Source organism: Lepidochelys kempii, chromosome 5 (assembly GCF_965140265.1).
Source record: "Lepidochelys kempii isolate rLepKem1 chromosome 5, rLepKem1.hap2, whole genome shotgun sequence".
In the NCBI taxonomy this organism is placed as follows: Eukaryota; Metazoa; Chordata; order Testudines; family Cheloniidae; genus Lepidochelys; species Lepidochelys kempii.
This window is the reverse complement of record NC_133260.1, coordinates 1,569,954-1,583,079: the sequence shown is the minus strand read 5'-3', so window position 1 is coordinate 1,583,079 and position 13,126 is coordinate 1,569,954. Positions and strand designations below refer to the sequence as shown.

Genomic DNA, 13,126 nt, shown 5'->3' with positions numbered 1-13,126 from the left:
ATTAGGGGACTGGAACACATGAGTTATGAGGAGAGGCTGAGGGAGCTGGGATTGTTTAGTCTGCAGAAGAGAAGAATGAGGGGGGATTTGATAGCTGCTTTCAACTACCTGAAAGGGGGTTCCAAAGAGGATGGCTCTAGACTGTTCTCAATGGTAGCAGATGACAGAACGAGGAGTAATGGTCTCAAGTTGCAGTGGGGGAGGTTCAGGTTGGATATTTGGAAAAACTTTTTCACTAGGAGGGTGGTGAAACACTGGAATGCGTTGCCTAGGGAGGTGGTGGAATCTCCTTCCTTAGATGTTTTTAAGGTCAGGCTTGACAAAGCCCTGGCTGGGATGATTTAATTGGGGACTGGTCCTGCTTTGAGCAGGGGGTTGGACTAGATGACCTCCTGAGGTCCCTTCCAACCCTGATATTCTATGATTCTATGATTCTGTCAGTCGCCTTCTGCTGCCACCTGCCTCTCGGCTGTGACCTTGGCACATCCGTCTCTGAGTGATTGCCAGCTCTGTGCAGGCTGCCCCATCTCAAGGGATTCCAGCTCTCAGTGGTTTTAGCTCTTAGCAGGCAGGGCAGAAACACAGTCCTACCGCAACCCGTTCCAGTTCTGACTGGGCATTTAACAGAACAAAGAGGCGCCTAACAAAGCCTATTTAGCTCTATTCTTTGAACAGTGGAGGGAACAGGTTAAACCAGTCCAGGGACCTTTAGGGAGAATCCAACCCCCCCTGGCTGGGACACATGTGCCCACCCCTCTTACTTTCATGGGGATCTGGCATTCGAGCCCCTGGCTTAACAAGGTCCTTTCAGCTGAGGGCGACCCCCTCATTTGGGGCAGGCTGAGCACAGCCCTGCTCCCCTTTACTCATACAATAAAGACAACAACATGGATAACAGCATTTCACTCCCGCTGCATTCAGTACTAAAGTGATTTGTAACCCAACAAAAGCCATCGTTGATCACTTTGAGCAACGTACCTCTGTCTGCTAGTATGACGATGCGGCCTTTGGCGGGACACTACTGAGAGTATCAATTCAGGACAAATTGCTTGGAGCAGGGCAGTTATAGCCAAAAAAATGAAGTCCGCTCTGTTTGGCTGGGGTTTCTCCACCTCTAAGGCACACCAAACCAGCCAAACAGAGCGGACTTCAGTTTTACCCCACTGGCTAAGCAAAAGTCATACATGCAATTCCTTCAGACACTCCAGTTCCCCAGTATCACCACCAGCACCACTTCGTATGGGGATGAATGATTATGAAAACCAATACCCCAGTAAAAGAAAAAAGGATCCTAAAGGACCAAGCCCCAGACCCAGGTCAATATACAAATCAGATCTTACCCACAAATCACACTGTTGCCAATCCTTTAGAATCTAAAATCTAAAGGTTTATTCATAAAAAGAAAGAAATATAGATGAGAGCTAGAATTGGCTAAATGGAATCAATGACATACAATAATGGCAAAGTTCTTGGTTCAGGCTTGTAGCAGGGATGGAATAAACTTCAGGTTCAAACCAAGTCTCTGGAGAACATCCACAGCTGGGATGGGTCATTTAGTCCTTTGTTCAGAGCTTCAGTTTGTAGCAAAGTCCCTCCAGAGGTAAGAAGCAGGACTGAAGACAAAATGGAGAAGATGCAGCTGCCTTGTATAGTCTCTTGCCATGCGGCCTATGCTTCCTTTATTCCAAACACAAGCTGCCCAGCACATGGCTTGAAAGCCTCAGAGTTCTGTCCATCGGCAGGTCCCTGCATGCCTCGCTGAGTCCCAAGGCGTGTCTGCCTTCTCTGAATGGGTCAGGTGTGTAGCTGATGGTCCTTAATGGGCCATCCAGCAGGCTGGGCAGAGCTGACACCAACGTGTCTGGGGTGTCCCCCAGAAGCACAGCACAAGTTTGAAATACAGACAGTACAGAGCCAATACTTATAACTTTAAATACAAAAATGATACCTGCACCCAGATAGCATCATCATAACCAGCAAACCATAACCGTGTCTTAGACACCTTACTTGACCTCCTTTGTACAAGATTTGGTGCCACGACAGGACCTTGGTTGCAACAATGATCTATATGGCCACGATTCATGTCAATAACATCACAGCTGGATACCTAGGAAGAGTAGGGTGTTCATGTAAATACAGTCTGGTCCTGAGGTCTCTCCCCCGCACCCACCCCCAGCCATCTGTCAGGGGAGAATTCATTCAGATCCTCCTTATAGTTGATAGACCCTTGAGCTTCCAGGTCCTCGTCAGCTGGAATGGCCTCTCTACAGCAGACCCATCTCTGCTCCCGCCCCTAGGACTCGCACCCAAACCATCCAGCACAGTGCCCAGGGCTGCCTTCTGCGAGCCCCCTGGCTGGCTGGCTGGCGGGAGCATGCAAACCGGGCACCCCTGCCCAAGACGTGGCAGCCCAGGCTGCCCCGCCCCAGCCACAGCCCGGGCTGCAGCTCCCTGGTGCACCAGCCATGTAGAACAGTCACAAGTCTGGCCACTGGCAGCTCGGTGCCATTGGGCGACTCCTGGCCTGCACCGATCTGCACTTCCCTTCTCCCCCGCAGGGACGGTGCCAGCCGCTGCGGGCTCTTCTGTGCTGCCACCTTCCTGTGCGAGCAGATCCGCAGCGAGGGGCTGCTGGACGTCTCGCAGGCGGTGAGAATGCTGAAGCGCCGGCGACGGCAGATGATCAAGGACGTGGTAAGTGCCCCAGCCTGGCCCAGAGAGGCCGGTGCTCCTGCTGCCAGCCTCAAGGCCAGGAGCCACAGCTCAGTCAGCCCCGGGGACTGCCCCAATCGACCCGGGGACAGTCACACAATCAACAGTCCTGCCGCCCCTGGCGTCCCGTGCGCTGCTCTCAGTCGCTCCCTCCCCAGCTCCTTGGGCCCAGGCTGATTCCAGAGCTCCCAGAGCGGGAAACAAACCCCAGCCCCAGCTGCCTCGGCGTGGCGGGGGGAGAGAGACCTGCGGCCTCTTGGGATTGTGCTTCACGTCAGAGGCTACGGTGATGGGCTCTGTTAGAGCCAAGACAGCACGGCAGGAGTGGGAGCTCCTGCAGGCTCAGGCTCGGGGAGGCTGCGGCTGGGGGCCGGGCTCCTGCCGCGGCTGGCTCAGGGAGGCTGCGGCTGGGGACCGGGCTCCTGATGGAGGCTGGGTTTCTGACCCTAGATCTGGCAGTGGGGGACACACCTGAGCATGGGTCACTAGGAGCTGCGAGACCCGCAGCCAGCCCTGCACAGTGAGGAGCGAGAGCAGGGGCATGTGCGGGTGGGTCTGGGCCTGTCACCTGGGGTGCTGACGTGCAGCCTTCTCTCCCCAGGAACAATACACGTTCTGCTACGAGTTAGCCCTGAGCTACCTGGACTCATTCAAAATCTATGGGAATTTCAAATAGAGGCGAGCGAGGGACCTTCTCGAGTCGGGACCTTCTCGAGTCGCAACCTTCTGCTGCTGCTGCTTCTCGTGGCACCTCTGTACTGCTCTGTGCCCGGGCAGAAGCCCGTGTCCTGGGGAGCGAGCCAGGGCCATGGAAACTGGCAGAGATGAGAAGGGCCCTGGTGGTGCCAGCTGGGACGCTCTGGACTCCTGACACGCCGTACCCTGGAGCCCACGCTGCTGGCTGAAGCAGACGGTTTCCTCTGGGGCTCATTTCCAGGGAGTGGGTTGGATGCTCTGAATCTGTTATCCCAGACTTTGTCCAGCCAGGGACTTGGGTGGTAACTTACCTGGAGCCAGAGTGCATGTGCATTGTGACTTCTCAGGGGTAGCCGAGGTGTCCGGGGGGAATCAGTACCACTGCTCACAGTGGGAGGGAGCCCTGGCCATGCCCACCAGGAAAACTCTCCCAAAGTCCCGGCTGCTGTCAACACGAGCACTCCACTCTGGGCTCCGCGAGCCCTGTGCTTTCCCTCTGCAGGCTGGTAATTCACACACCCTGCCCTGTTACACTCACAGGCCTGATCCCGTGTCTCCTGGACACCAGCAACACACACCGATCTGCTGCCTTGTGGAACGGTGCCCTCGCTTTACCAGCTTCACCTCAGTTCAACCCACATTGTGGGTGTAGCCCAGCCTGTCGTCTTGTAAGCAAGGAACACGGTCCAGTGCTGGGGCAGCAGCTGTTCCAAGGAAAACCCAGTCCCCCAGAGCCCTGTTTCTTGCCTTATTGTCCTTAGTTATCAATTCTGTCAAAGCTCAGACGCATTAATACGCTTCCAGGCCGCGCTAGGGACTAAGGTTGCACTTGTCTTCAGGCACTGCCCAGAGGCTGGGCGCTGCCATTTGAACAACTTGGTATAAATGGGACAAGTTTAAACATCAAAAGCAGCCGATTAAAGCTCAGTTTAAAGCTCTCTTGCGCCACGTTTCCTGGGCTTACAGGGTGAGCCCACACCTGGCTCCAGCTTGGGGTCTCGCTAAAGTGTCGCCTGAACAAGTGAACCTTCAGTTATTGCTAGGAACAAGCCAGAGAAATCCAAGTTCTGACCTGAAATCTCACCACCCGTCCTTTGGCCTGTGAGCTGGGGCAGGGGAGAGGCTCCCTGCAGGGCGTCAGCAAAGCTCAGAGATCTGCCTAGTGCCAGCAGGGCTCTAGCCTGTCTCCGGGCCGGGAGGAGGCAGCTCTGCACTGGGCACTGACCAGCTGGCGTGCAGCTTTCAGTGCACGGGTTCTCTGCTGCTTCGCGTGGGTGCAGTGGAAGGTGTCGGTGGGTAACGACTCTCCTCGCTGTGTCTTGTTGCCGGGAGGGTCAGCTCCTTCCCTGGGCTGTGGGTCAGAATTCACCAGACCAGCACCTGGGACCCCCCTTTTCAGCAGTGTCTTTTAATGCTCCAAAGTTCCACCCTGGTTCGGTGCTGAGATTCTTCGATGCTCAGTGAGCCAGAAGGTCCCTTCTAGACCCAGGTAATTGTTTTTTCCCCTCGGGTGCCGAACAATTCCTACCTCTGCTCTTGTGCACCAATCGCTGCGCGAGACACCAGACACAGATCCCCTCTAGTTCCTACCCCAATTACATCCAGTACGTTTAATTTCACACTCCCCGGGGGCCACACAGGACGGGGGAGGACCAAGAGCCGAGCCAGAGGGAGTGCTGGAGCGCTGATTCACAAGACAGCCCGACGCAGGGGTTGAGTGAAGGGGGGGGGGGGGCGTTGGATTTCTTGGGGTAACGGGGATTTGCCCCATTTGACATTCACTTTTCTGGGTCTCATAGCAAGCTCTTGCTAGTTGGGTTAACGCCCACAGCTCCCATGCGCAGCCCTGGCCCCGCGTTCGCGCACGGGAGACAACAGGGCACCTGGCCCAGGAAAAGGGGCAGTTAGCCTTGCCTGGGGCCGGCAGGGCTGCTCAGGAGCTGGCCCAAGAGAGACGGGAGGCTGCCCCACAAGTGACTTATGGAAGCTGTGGAGGGAGGAGCTCACAGCTGGGGGATCCCCAGACGGGACCAGGGAACGGTGTGTTTGAACCTTAGCGCAGTCAACGCTCCCACGCGAGACGCCCGCCTGGCGGGATGGGCCTGTGGAACCTCATGGGCTCGAGCTCCAGGGGCAGCGAAGGGTTTGGGTCGTGCATGGGGGCGGGGGGTGGGTTTGCTGGCAAGCGTCGTCGCTACGGCCAGCCAGACGGGCAGCGGTAGCGGTTCTGACATCTCCCCTTCGCACACGCTGGGTCCCTCTCACTCTGTTAGCCATCGCTCCAGCTCCCCGGGCATCTCGCTGCTTCTCCTGACTGCCCCCAGCTCGCCCCAGTAGCCGGTCCCCGCACCGGGCGCCGTAGCCTGGGTGCAGCCACACGAGAGGCCGGCCTCTCGCGCTCGGCAGCATGACACTGCAGCAGACGGCCAGACACGGTCATTGCTGCTGGCAGGGGCGGGAACTGCCCAGCCAGATCCTGCTGCAAGGGCAGCAGCCCTTCCCCACGGGCTGGCTCCGGCACAGAGGGGCTGGGGCCTGCTTCGGCACCGCCTGGGCCCGGGGATGTGGCAGCGTTTCCTGCCCCTCTGCACAGGGTGTACAGTGGCGCAAGGGGCTGGCTGGTGAGGAAGTGGGCACACAGCTGGGGCCAGCGCCCTGGAGGGGAAAGGCCCCGTAGCCCCTTCCCAGATCCCTCAGCTCCTGCATTTCCTCTCTTTACTCAGACGTGTTCCTCGGCGCCCGGCCTGGCGTGAGGAAGCACCAGCACTGAGCTGTGGGCCCTTCAGGGTGAGCAGAACCTCCCCATCCCCTGGAGCTCAGGGGCCTCTGTTCATCCTCCGATCCCCGGGGTGGGCCCCGGCTGCTCTGCCAACGGTGCCGAGGGGAGCGGGGTCCTGGCGCTGCTCTGCAACGGGCAGCCGTGCTGGGGGCTGCGTGTGCAGAGCCAGGTCTGGGTGTCACGGAGTCACAGCGGAACGGCTCTGGATGAAGTTAGACGACTCTGGGCCAGCGTCTCCCACCAGGCACCTGTCCTGGTCACCCCAGGAGCTCCCTGCAGCGCGTCCCCCTGGTCGGGACTCCTGGGGAGCCTCACACCTGCACAGCCCTCCTCCCCACTACAGCTGTTCAGGTAAATACAGGGCCTCGCCTCCACCCCGCGCCCTGCCCTGGCCCCTCTCGCGGAGCCCAAAGGGGGGACTCCTTGCAGCATGGCGCTGCGCCATGTCTCTGCCACGTGTGGGGCAGCGGGGGGTGTTCTGGGACTTGGGGCACTTAGTGGGACCAGCAGAGTCGTAGTCGGCACCCGTCCCCCAACCCCCGACAGCTGGGGACCCTGCAGGCGGGGCCCTGGGTGCGGCGTGCCAGCCAGAGGCTGTGCTGGTCCTACCTGCAGCTCCGCGTGCCGGCGTCTGGATCGTGCAGTAAACGTCTGGCGTGTCCCGGGGCTGGAGCTCTGGGGGCGGGAGACGCAGAAGCACGCTCACTGCGCTGAGCGGGCAGGAGGGGCCGGAGCAGGACGCAGACAGGAGAGGCGAGATTCGGTGGCAGCGTGTGGCTGGTGCCATCCTTGGGGGGGTGGGGGGGCATCACCCTGCTCCCCATGGTCCCTGGTGTTCCTGGGGGCTAATACCGGTGGCACTGGGAGAAGCCTGGGGAGAGGAGCTGCCTGGAGCACAGCGACCCTGGCAGCCAGCTCCCGGCCCAGTGGAGACGCCCAGAGCTCCTGCCAGGAGCATCGACCAGCCGCCTGCCCCAGGGAGAGGCGCCGAGGGTGGCCAAGTGCTAGTCAGCGTTAGCCATGTGCTGCCAGGGCATGCTCCAGCAGGTGCCCTCCAGATGCAGCAGGGTACAGGGGTCTTCAGAGGATCTGCGGCCTGGGTCTGGCCCTTAGCCACCACCCACGCCCAGTAATCCGGCGGACCAGGGCAGACTGTCCCCTGTCGGGGCAGGAGGAGGCCCGGGCCAGCCCGCCCTGCTCCAAGGCCTGGCCCCTAAGCAGGGAGTTCAGGGAAGGATACCCAGACCCAGCTGGCACCGGGGCCAGGCACCGAAGCCAGGGGACCATGCACTGTGGGTTATAACGCTCAGTCAGGAAGCCTGGAGCAGGGAACTTCAGGGAAGAGCCCGCGATAGACCCTGGGTGCAGCGGGCTGGCGACACCAGCCAGGGCTCAGGGAGGAGGGCTGTGGAGACCCTGGCCCGAGGCAGGAATCTGAGCCCCGGGGCTGGGCAAAGGTCCCTCCAGAGAGGTGTGGGGTGGGAATACCCCTGGCAGAGCTCCCCCCGGGGAGGGAGGGGAACGACCCTGGAAGAGCTCCTCCCGAGGAGCCCCATGTTACTAAATCCTGGGGCAGGAGCCGGGAGAGCTCAGGCAGGCTGACGGAGCCGCACCGCGGCTGACATGCTCCGGAGCTGCTCCTTAGGGCACCGGCCAGCGCCAGATGGCTCAGGGGTAGCTGTAACCTCCCCTGACTCCCCCTCCTTATGGGGGGCTGGACTCCCGGCCCAGGGCAGGTGGGAGGTGTGATGAAGCAGGACTGTTCTCAATGTTTCCTCTGAATAGTGTGGGGGTGCCTCAGTTTCCCCTAGGCAGTTCTTAAGTATCTAGGTGGTGGGGTAAGGGTGTATGATCCTTGCAGAGCCCTAGAGGGCAGGTGTGTGCAGGGGTCTGGACACACAGAATGGCTGTCACGGAGTGTGGGGGAGTCCAGGCCCTGCACCCCTCCTCCTGGGATTCACCGTGACTCTCAGCCAGCCAGTAAAACGGAAGGTTTATTGGACAATAGGAACACAAACTAAAATAGAGCTTGTGGGTACCCCCAGGACCCCTCAGTCAAGTCCTTCTGGGGGGCAGGGAGCTTAGACCCCAGCCTTGGGGTTCCCTGTGTTCCTCCACCCAGCCCCAAACTGAAACTAAACCCACTCAGCAGGTTCCCTGCTGCAGCCTCTGTTCACATTCCTGGGCAGAGGTGTCACCTCCCCCTCCCCCTCCTGGCTCAGGGGACAGGCTCTCAGGTCTCCCATCCCCAGGGCACATTCCCAGGTCAACACTCCCCCCTCCCTGCTGCCTCACAATGGCCGACACCCTGTTTCCTTTCCTGTTTCCTGGCAACTGATGGCCTGGGCCCTTCCCCCCTCCCAAGGTGAGAGCTAAAGGGTTGGAGAACAAAGGAATCAGGTGCCCTCCTGGCCCGGAAAGGGACAAAGCCCAGAGGAGGAGGATGGGCTGGAGGGAGTTTCAGTTTGGGGCTGGCTGGGACATGGAGTGAAGGGCAGATGGGGTTGTCTGGCTCACTGCCCCCCAAAATGGACCCAGCTGAGGGGTCCTGTTCTCTGCACCTACAAGCTCTGTGTTAGACCATGTTCCTGTCGTCTAATAAACCTCTGTTTTACTGGCTGCCTGAGAGTCCCGTCTGACTGCGGAGTTGGGGGTCAGGACCCTCTGGCTTCCCCAGGACCCCACCTGGGCGGACTTGCTGTGGGAAGCGCACGGAGGGGCAGAGGAGGCTGAATGCTCCGAGGTCAGACCCAGGAAGGGGGAAGCTGTGTGAGCTGTGTGTCCTGAAGACAGGCTGCTCACAGAAAGGCGACTGCCCCAGAGTCCTGCCTGGCTTCATGGGGAGCAGTTCCAGAGCATCGCCTGGGGACTCCGTGACAACTGGTGGGAGCGGTGGGATCTACTGCACCCCATGGACAGCGCTTCCTGCAGTAAATGACTGGGGAGCAGTAAAACGAAGAGGGATTGACGAGGACCAGGCGTGCTGAAGGCTCAGAGAGGAGCGGTTTCGGGGGGCGGTTAACCCCTGGGAGTGTGTGACCAGCGAGAAGGGCTGTGCAGTAATGGGGTCCCCCTGGGCACTGTGGTGAGTCACCGGCGGAGGAGCCTGCGGCTTGGCCCTGGGAGAAAGAAGGACTTTTGCAGTAACAGGGTTCCCCTGGGGATTGCAGTGAGCAGTCCAAGGGGCGGAGGAGTCTGCAGCTCGACCCTGGCAAAGAGGTGGTGACCTCGAGAAGGGCTGGCACACTAGGGGTTCTCCCTGGAGACCGTGGGGAGCTGAGAGCACACAGGCCTGTGAGTCCACAACAATTTGGGAAAAGTGGAGTGACGGCCTGTCACCATCTCCTGAAGAAGGACATTGTAACCCTGTGCAGAAAGAGAGGGTTGAGCATTGGAAAGTTCACCAAAGCACAGTTCATCGTGCAGCTGGAGGAGGATGACCACTCTAAGGAACAGATTCCTGACCCCAAATGGGGCTATAACAGGATCTGGGAGCAGCTGGAGTGGGAGCCAGGCATCGCCAAGACTCCTGTCCCCGACCAGACGGGGGTCTTCACGATCGGGTTCCCCATTCGGGGATCGGAGACGGACGGGATTGGAGCTGAGTCCGAGAGAGCAAGAGGACCATGGGAGACAGCGAGAGCCCGAGAAAGAGCTGCAGAAGCAGCAGCAGCATGAACTGGCGGTGGGGAGCGGAGAGGCCTAGGGGACCTCCCCGGGGGTGAGTGGGGATAGATCCCGGGGGGCCAGTTCCGCAGGGAACCTCGAGACTAAATTGCTGCCCTGGTTAAGGAGAGGGGGATGTGGATGCCCACCTCACTGCCTTTGAGCAGGCTGGCCATTTGAACCAGGGGTACCCTGCAGAAAAGCCCTGGTGTCTAGCTCCCTTGCTGGGTCCCAAGGCCACACACTCCATCAGCCAGATGGGTGGGGAGGTGGACAGGCTCCCACTCCTGACCCCGACCTATAGGTCTGTGTAGAGTCTCCTGGGGTCGGGCCCCTCGGACCCACAGTGGGAGCAGAAGGTGATGGTCAATGGGGAGACTTTCCTGGGGTGGCGAGTTCCTGGGACAGAGAACTGGTGTCAGGCCCTGGGTGGTGCAGCCTCAGATGCAGAGGGGCTGTGTGAGCTGGGTGAGGGTCCCAGGGATGAAGCCCCTCGCCCTGCCTATGGCCCAGATCCCTGTGCAGATCCAGGAGGGGTGGGGCTGGCTGGTCGTTGGGGTTCTCCAGGATACCAGCTGCGAGACCCTGTTATGGGGTGATGGTGTCTTTTTGGGACAGGATCCAGGCCCTGCTCCTGTAACTGCTGAGGGTTTGAATTTGAATCCAGGGATCCAATCGGTGGACAGGGAAATGGTCAGTGAAAATGCAGATGACCTGGCTGGCAGCGGGGAGGAGCTGCTAAGCTCAGGATACCTGCCTGCCTGTAACCAGACCCCTGGGGCTCCCCACCCCCCTTGCACACCAGAGAGGGGGCTCACGCTGGCTCTGATGCAGTGAGGAAAGCAGAGAGCTCGCTGCCTACCCCCACTGGGACAGCAAGGGCAGCACTGAGCACAATGGGAGCTGAGACCCCAGCTGAGGTGGGGGAGACACGGGCAGGGCAGGGGATCTGTGGGGAGTGGCAAGGTGCTGGGTAAGGAAAGTCTGGATGAGCCTAGGCAGCCTCGTGAGCTGATGGCTGTGTCTAGTCAGCAGGGTGGGAAGGCGAGGAGAGCGGAAGATGAGTGTCCCTGGACCTTACCTGTTAGCTGGGTGGAGAATTGGGACAGTGAAGGAAACGTGCCTGTGTCTGTCAGGGGTATTGACTTGCCTATGGAGGGAGCTACCCTGATCTCCAAGCAGTTGTCTGTGACCAGCCTTGTGTGCTGGGACAAGGAGAAAGAGGTCCCAAGCTGTGTGTCTGGGAAAGGAGGAAGTGTGTGTGACGAAGTGGGACTGTTCTTAATGTTTCCTCTGAATAGTGTGGGGGTGCCTCAGTTTCCCCTAGGCAGTTCTTAAGTATCTAGAGGGTGGGGTAAGGGTGTATGATCCTTGCAGAGCCCTAGAGGGCAGGTGTGTGCAGGGGTCTGGACACAGAGAATGGCCGACACCCTGTTTCCTGGCAACTGATGGCCTGGGCCCTTCCCCCCTGCAAGGTGAGAGCTAAAGGGTTGGAGAACAAAGGAATCCGGTGACCTCCTGGCCCGGGAAGGGGACAAAGCCCAGAGAAGGAGGGGCTGGAGGGAGTTTCAGTTTGGGGCTGGCTGGGACATGGAGTGAAGGGCAGATGTGGTTGTTTGGCTCACTGCCCCCCAAAATGGACCCAGCTGAGGGGTCCTATTCTCTGCACCTGCAAGCTCTGTGTTAGACCATGTTCCTGTCGTCTAATAAACCTTCTGTTTTACTGGCTGGCTGAGAGTCCCGTCTGACTGCGGAGTTGAGGGGCAGGACCCTCTGGCTGCCCCAGGACCCTGCCTGAGCGGACTCGCTGTGGGAAGCACACAGAGGGGCAGAGGAGGCTGAATGCTCCCAGGTCAGACCCAGGAAGGGGGAAGCCGGGGGAGCTGTGTGTCCTGCAGACAGGCTGCTCACAGAGAGGAGACTTCCCCAGCGTCCTGACTGGCTTCATGGGGAGCAGTTCCAGAGCATCGCCCGGGGACTCCGTCAGTCTGGCTGGGAGGGACTCGCGCTCCTTCCCCACGCAGCTCAGCCCCATGGGTGGAGCCCAGGAGCAGGGGACGGGTGGGTGCGGATGGCTCCTACCTGTGTACAGCGCCTCCCCGGTGTCCTTGGCAGGGCAGCTCGCCGAAGCCTGGCGTTTCCTGGGGACAGCGGGAGGGACGTCCTGAGCTGATGGGACGGGGCCGTTGCGGCCCCCCCATGCACCCGGCTGAAAAGGAGCACTGGGGGAGGGGGAGCCTCTGGGCAAAGGGCCCAGCTGGCTTTCTACACCTTGTGACAGCTCCATGCTGGGGCGTCGGGGGTCCCTGTGCTGGGCTGGGCAGCCGGGAGTCCCAGGGGCTGTGGTGGAGGACAGGGACAGACCCTGCCAAGCCCCTTGCTCATCAAATACCCGTGCTGCAGTTGGGCCCATTGTGCACAGAGCTGGAGGCGTCAGAGGTCGAAATCCCAACACCCGTCTACACCAGGGCTGGCTCCGGCCCGGCGGGGGGAGCTGAGCCGCTAGCCGCGCCTGCAGGGATTCCTTGCCGAGCTCCTCGCGCGGGCACAGCCTGCAGGAGACGCGGCCGGCCCCAGAGAGCTCCCAACGCCTGCGGAAACCAGAGGGGCCAGTGGGTGTAACAATGCCCAGGGCAGGCTGGGCAGACTGGGCAGGGGGCAGGGTGGGTGGGGGGCAGGCTAGGGAAGGCGGGGGCAGAGTAGGAAGGGGACAGGGTAGGCAAGGCGGGGGGCAGGCTAGGCAAGGCAGGGGCAGAGTAGGAAGGGGGCAGGCTAGGCAAGGCAGGGACAGGGTGGGAAGGGGGCAGGCTAGGCAAGGCGGGGGGCAGGGTGGGAGGGGGGCAGGCTAGGCAAGGCGGGGGGCAGGCTAGGCAAGGCAGGGGCAGGGTGGGAGGGGGGCAGGCTAGGCAAGGCGGGGGGCAGGCGAGGCAAGCCGGGGGCAGGGCGGGCTACACAGATGAACTGTGGGCACAGTGAGCCGTTTGGGAAAGCCCCTCCCAGGGCGGAGGAAACCCGCAGGCGGGAGGGCGGGGAGGGAGCGGGAGGCCGGGCAGGCTGGGACCCACTCAGTCACACTGACCTGGAGAGCAGGAACCACAGCAGCAGGGCCCCTGCGGCCAGCAGCACCAGGACCACGGGCACCGCCACGGCCACTGCCCGGCCCCCGCGCTGGGGAGCCTGGGCCTCTCCTGCAAGCAACAGAACGAGAGCCGGCAGGGTCAGAAAGAAAATAGGATCCGGTCCCTGCGCCAGCCACAGCCCTGTGCCCCCAGC

The 13,126-nt window shown here is 60.6% G+C and overlaps 1 protein-coding gene across 2 annotated transcripts in view; it reads left to right on the top strand.

The window, feature by feature from the left end:
• LOC140911060 (receptor-type tyrosine-protein phosphatase T-like) overlaps window positions 1-4,345 on the top strand; it is a 90,945-nt gene extending 86,600 nt beyond the window's left edge. For both annotated transcript variants that reach the window (XM_073343287.1, XM_073343286.1), the window contains 2 exons: window positions 2,559-2,694; window positions 3,314-4,345. In XM_073343287.1, coding sequence (XP_073199388.1) covers window positions 2,559-2,694; window positions 3,314-3,388 — 211 coding nt within the window. In that variant the 3' untranslated portion in view covers window positions 3,389-4,345. The remainder of the gene's footprint in view (window positions 1-2,558; window positions 2,695-3,313) is intronic.
• Window positions 4,346-13,126: the final 8,781 nt, after the last annotated feature.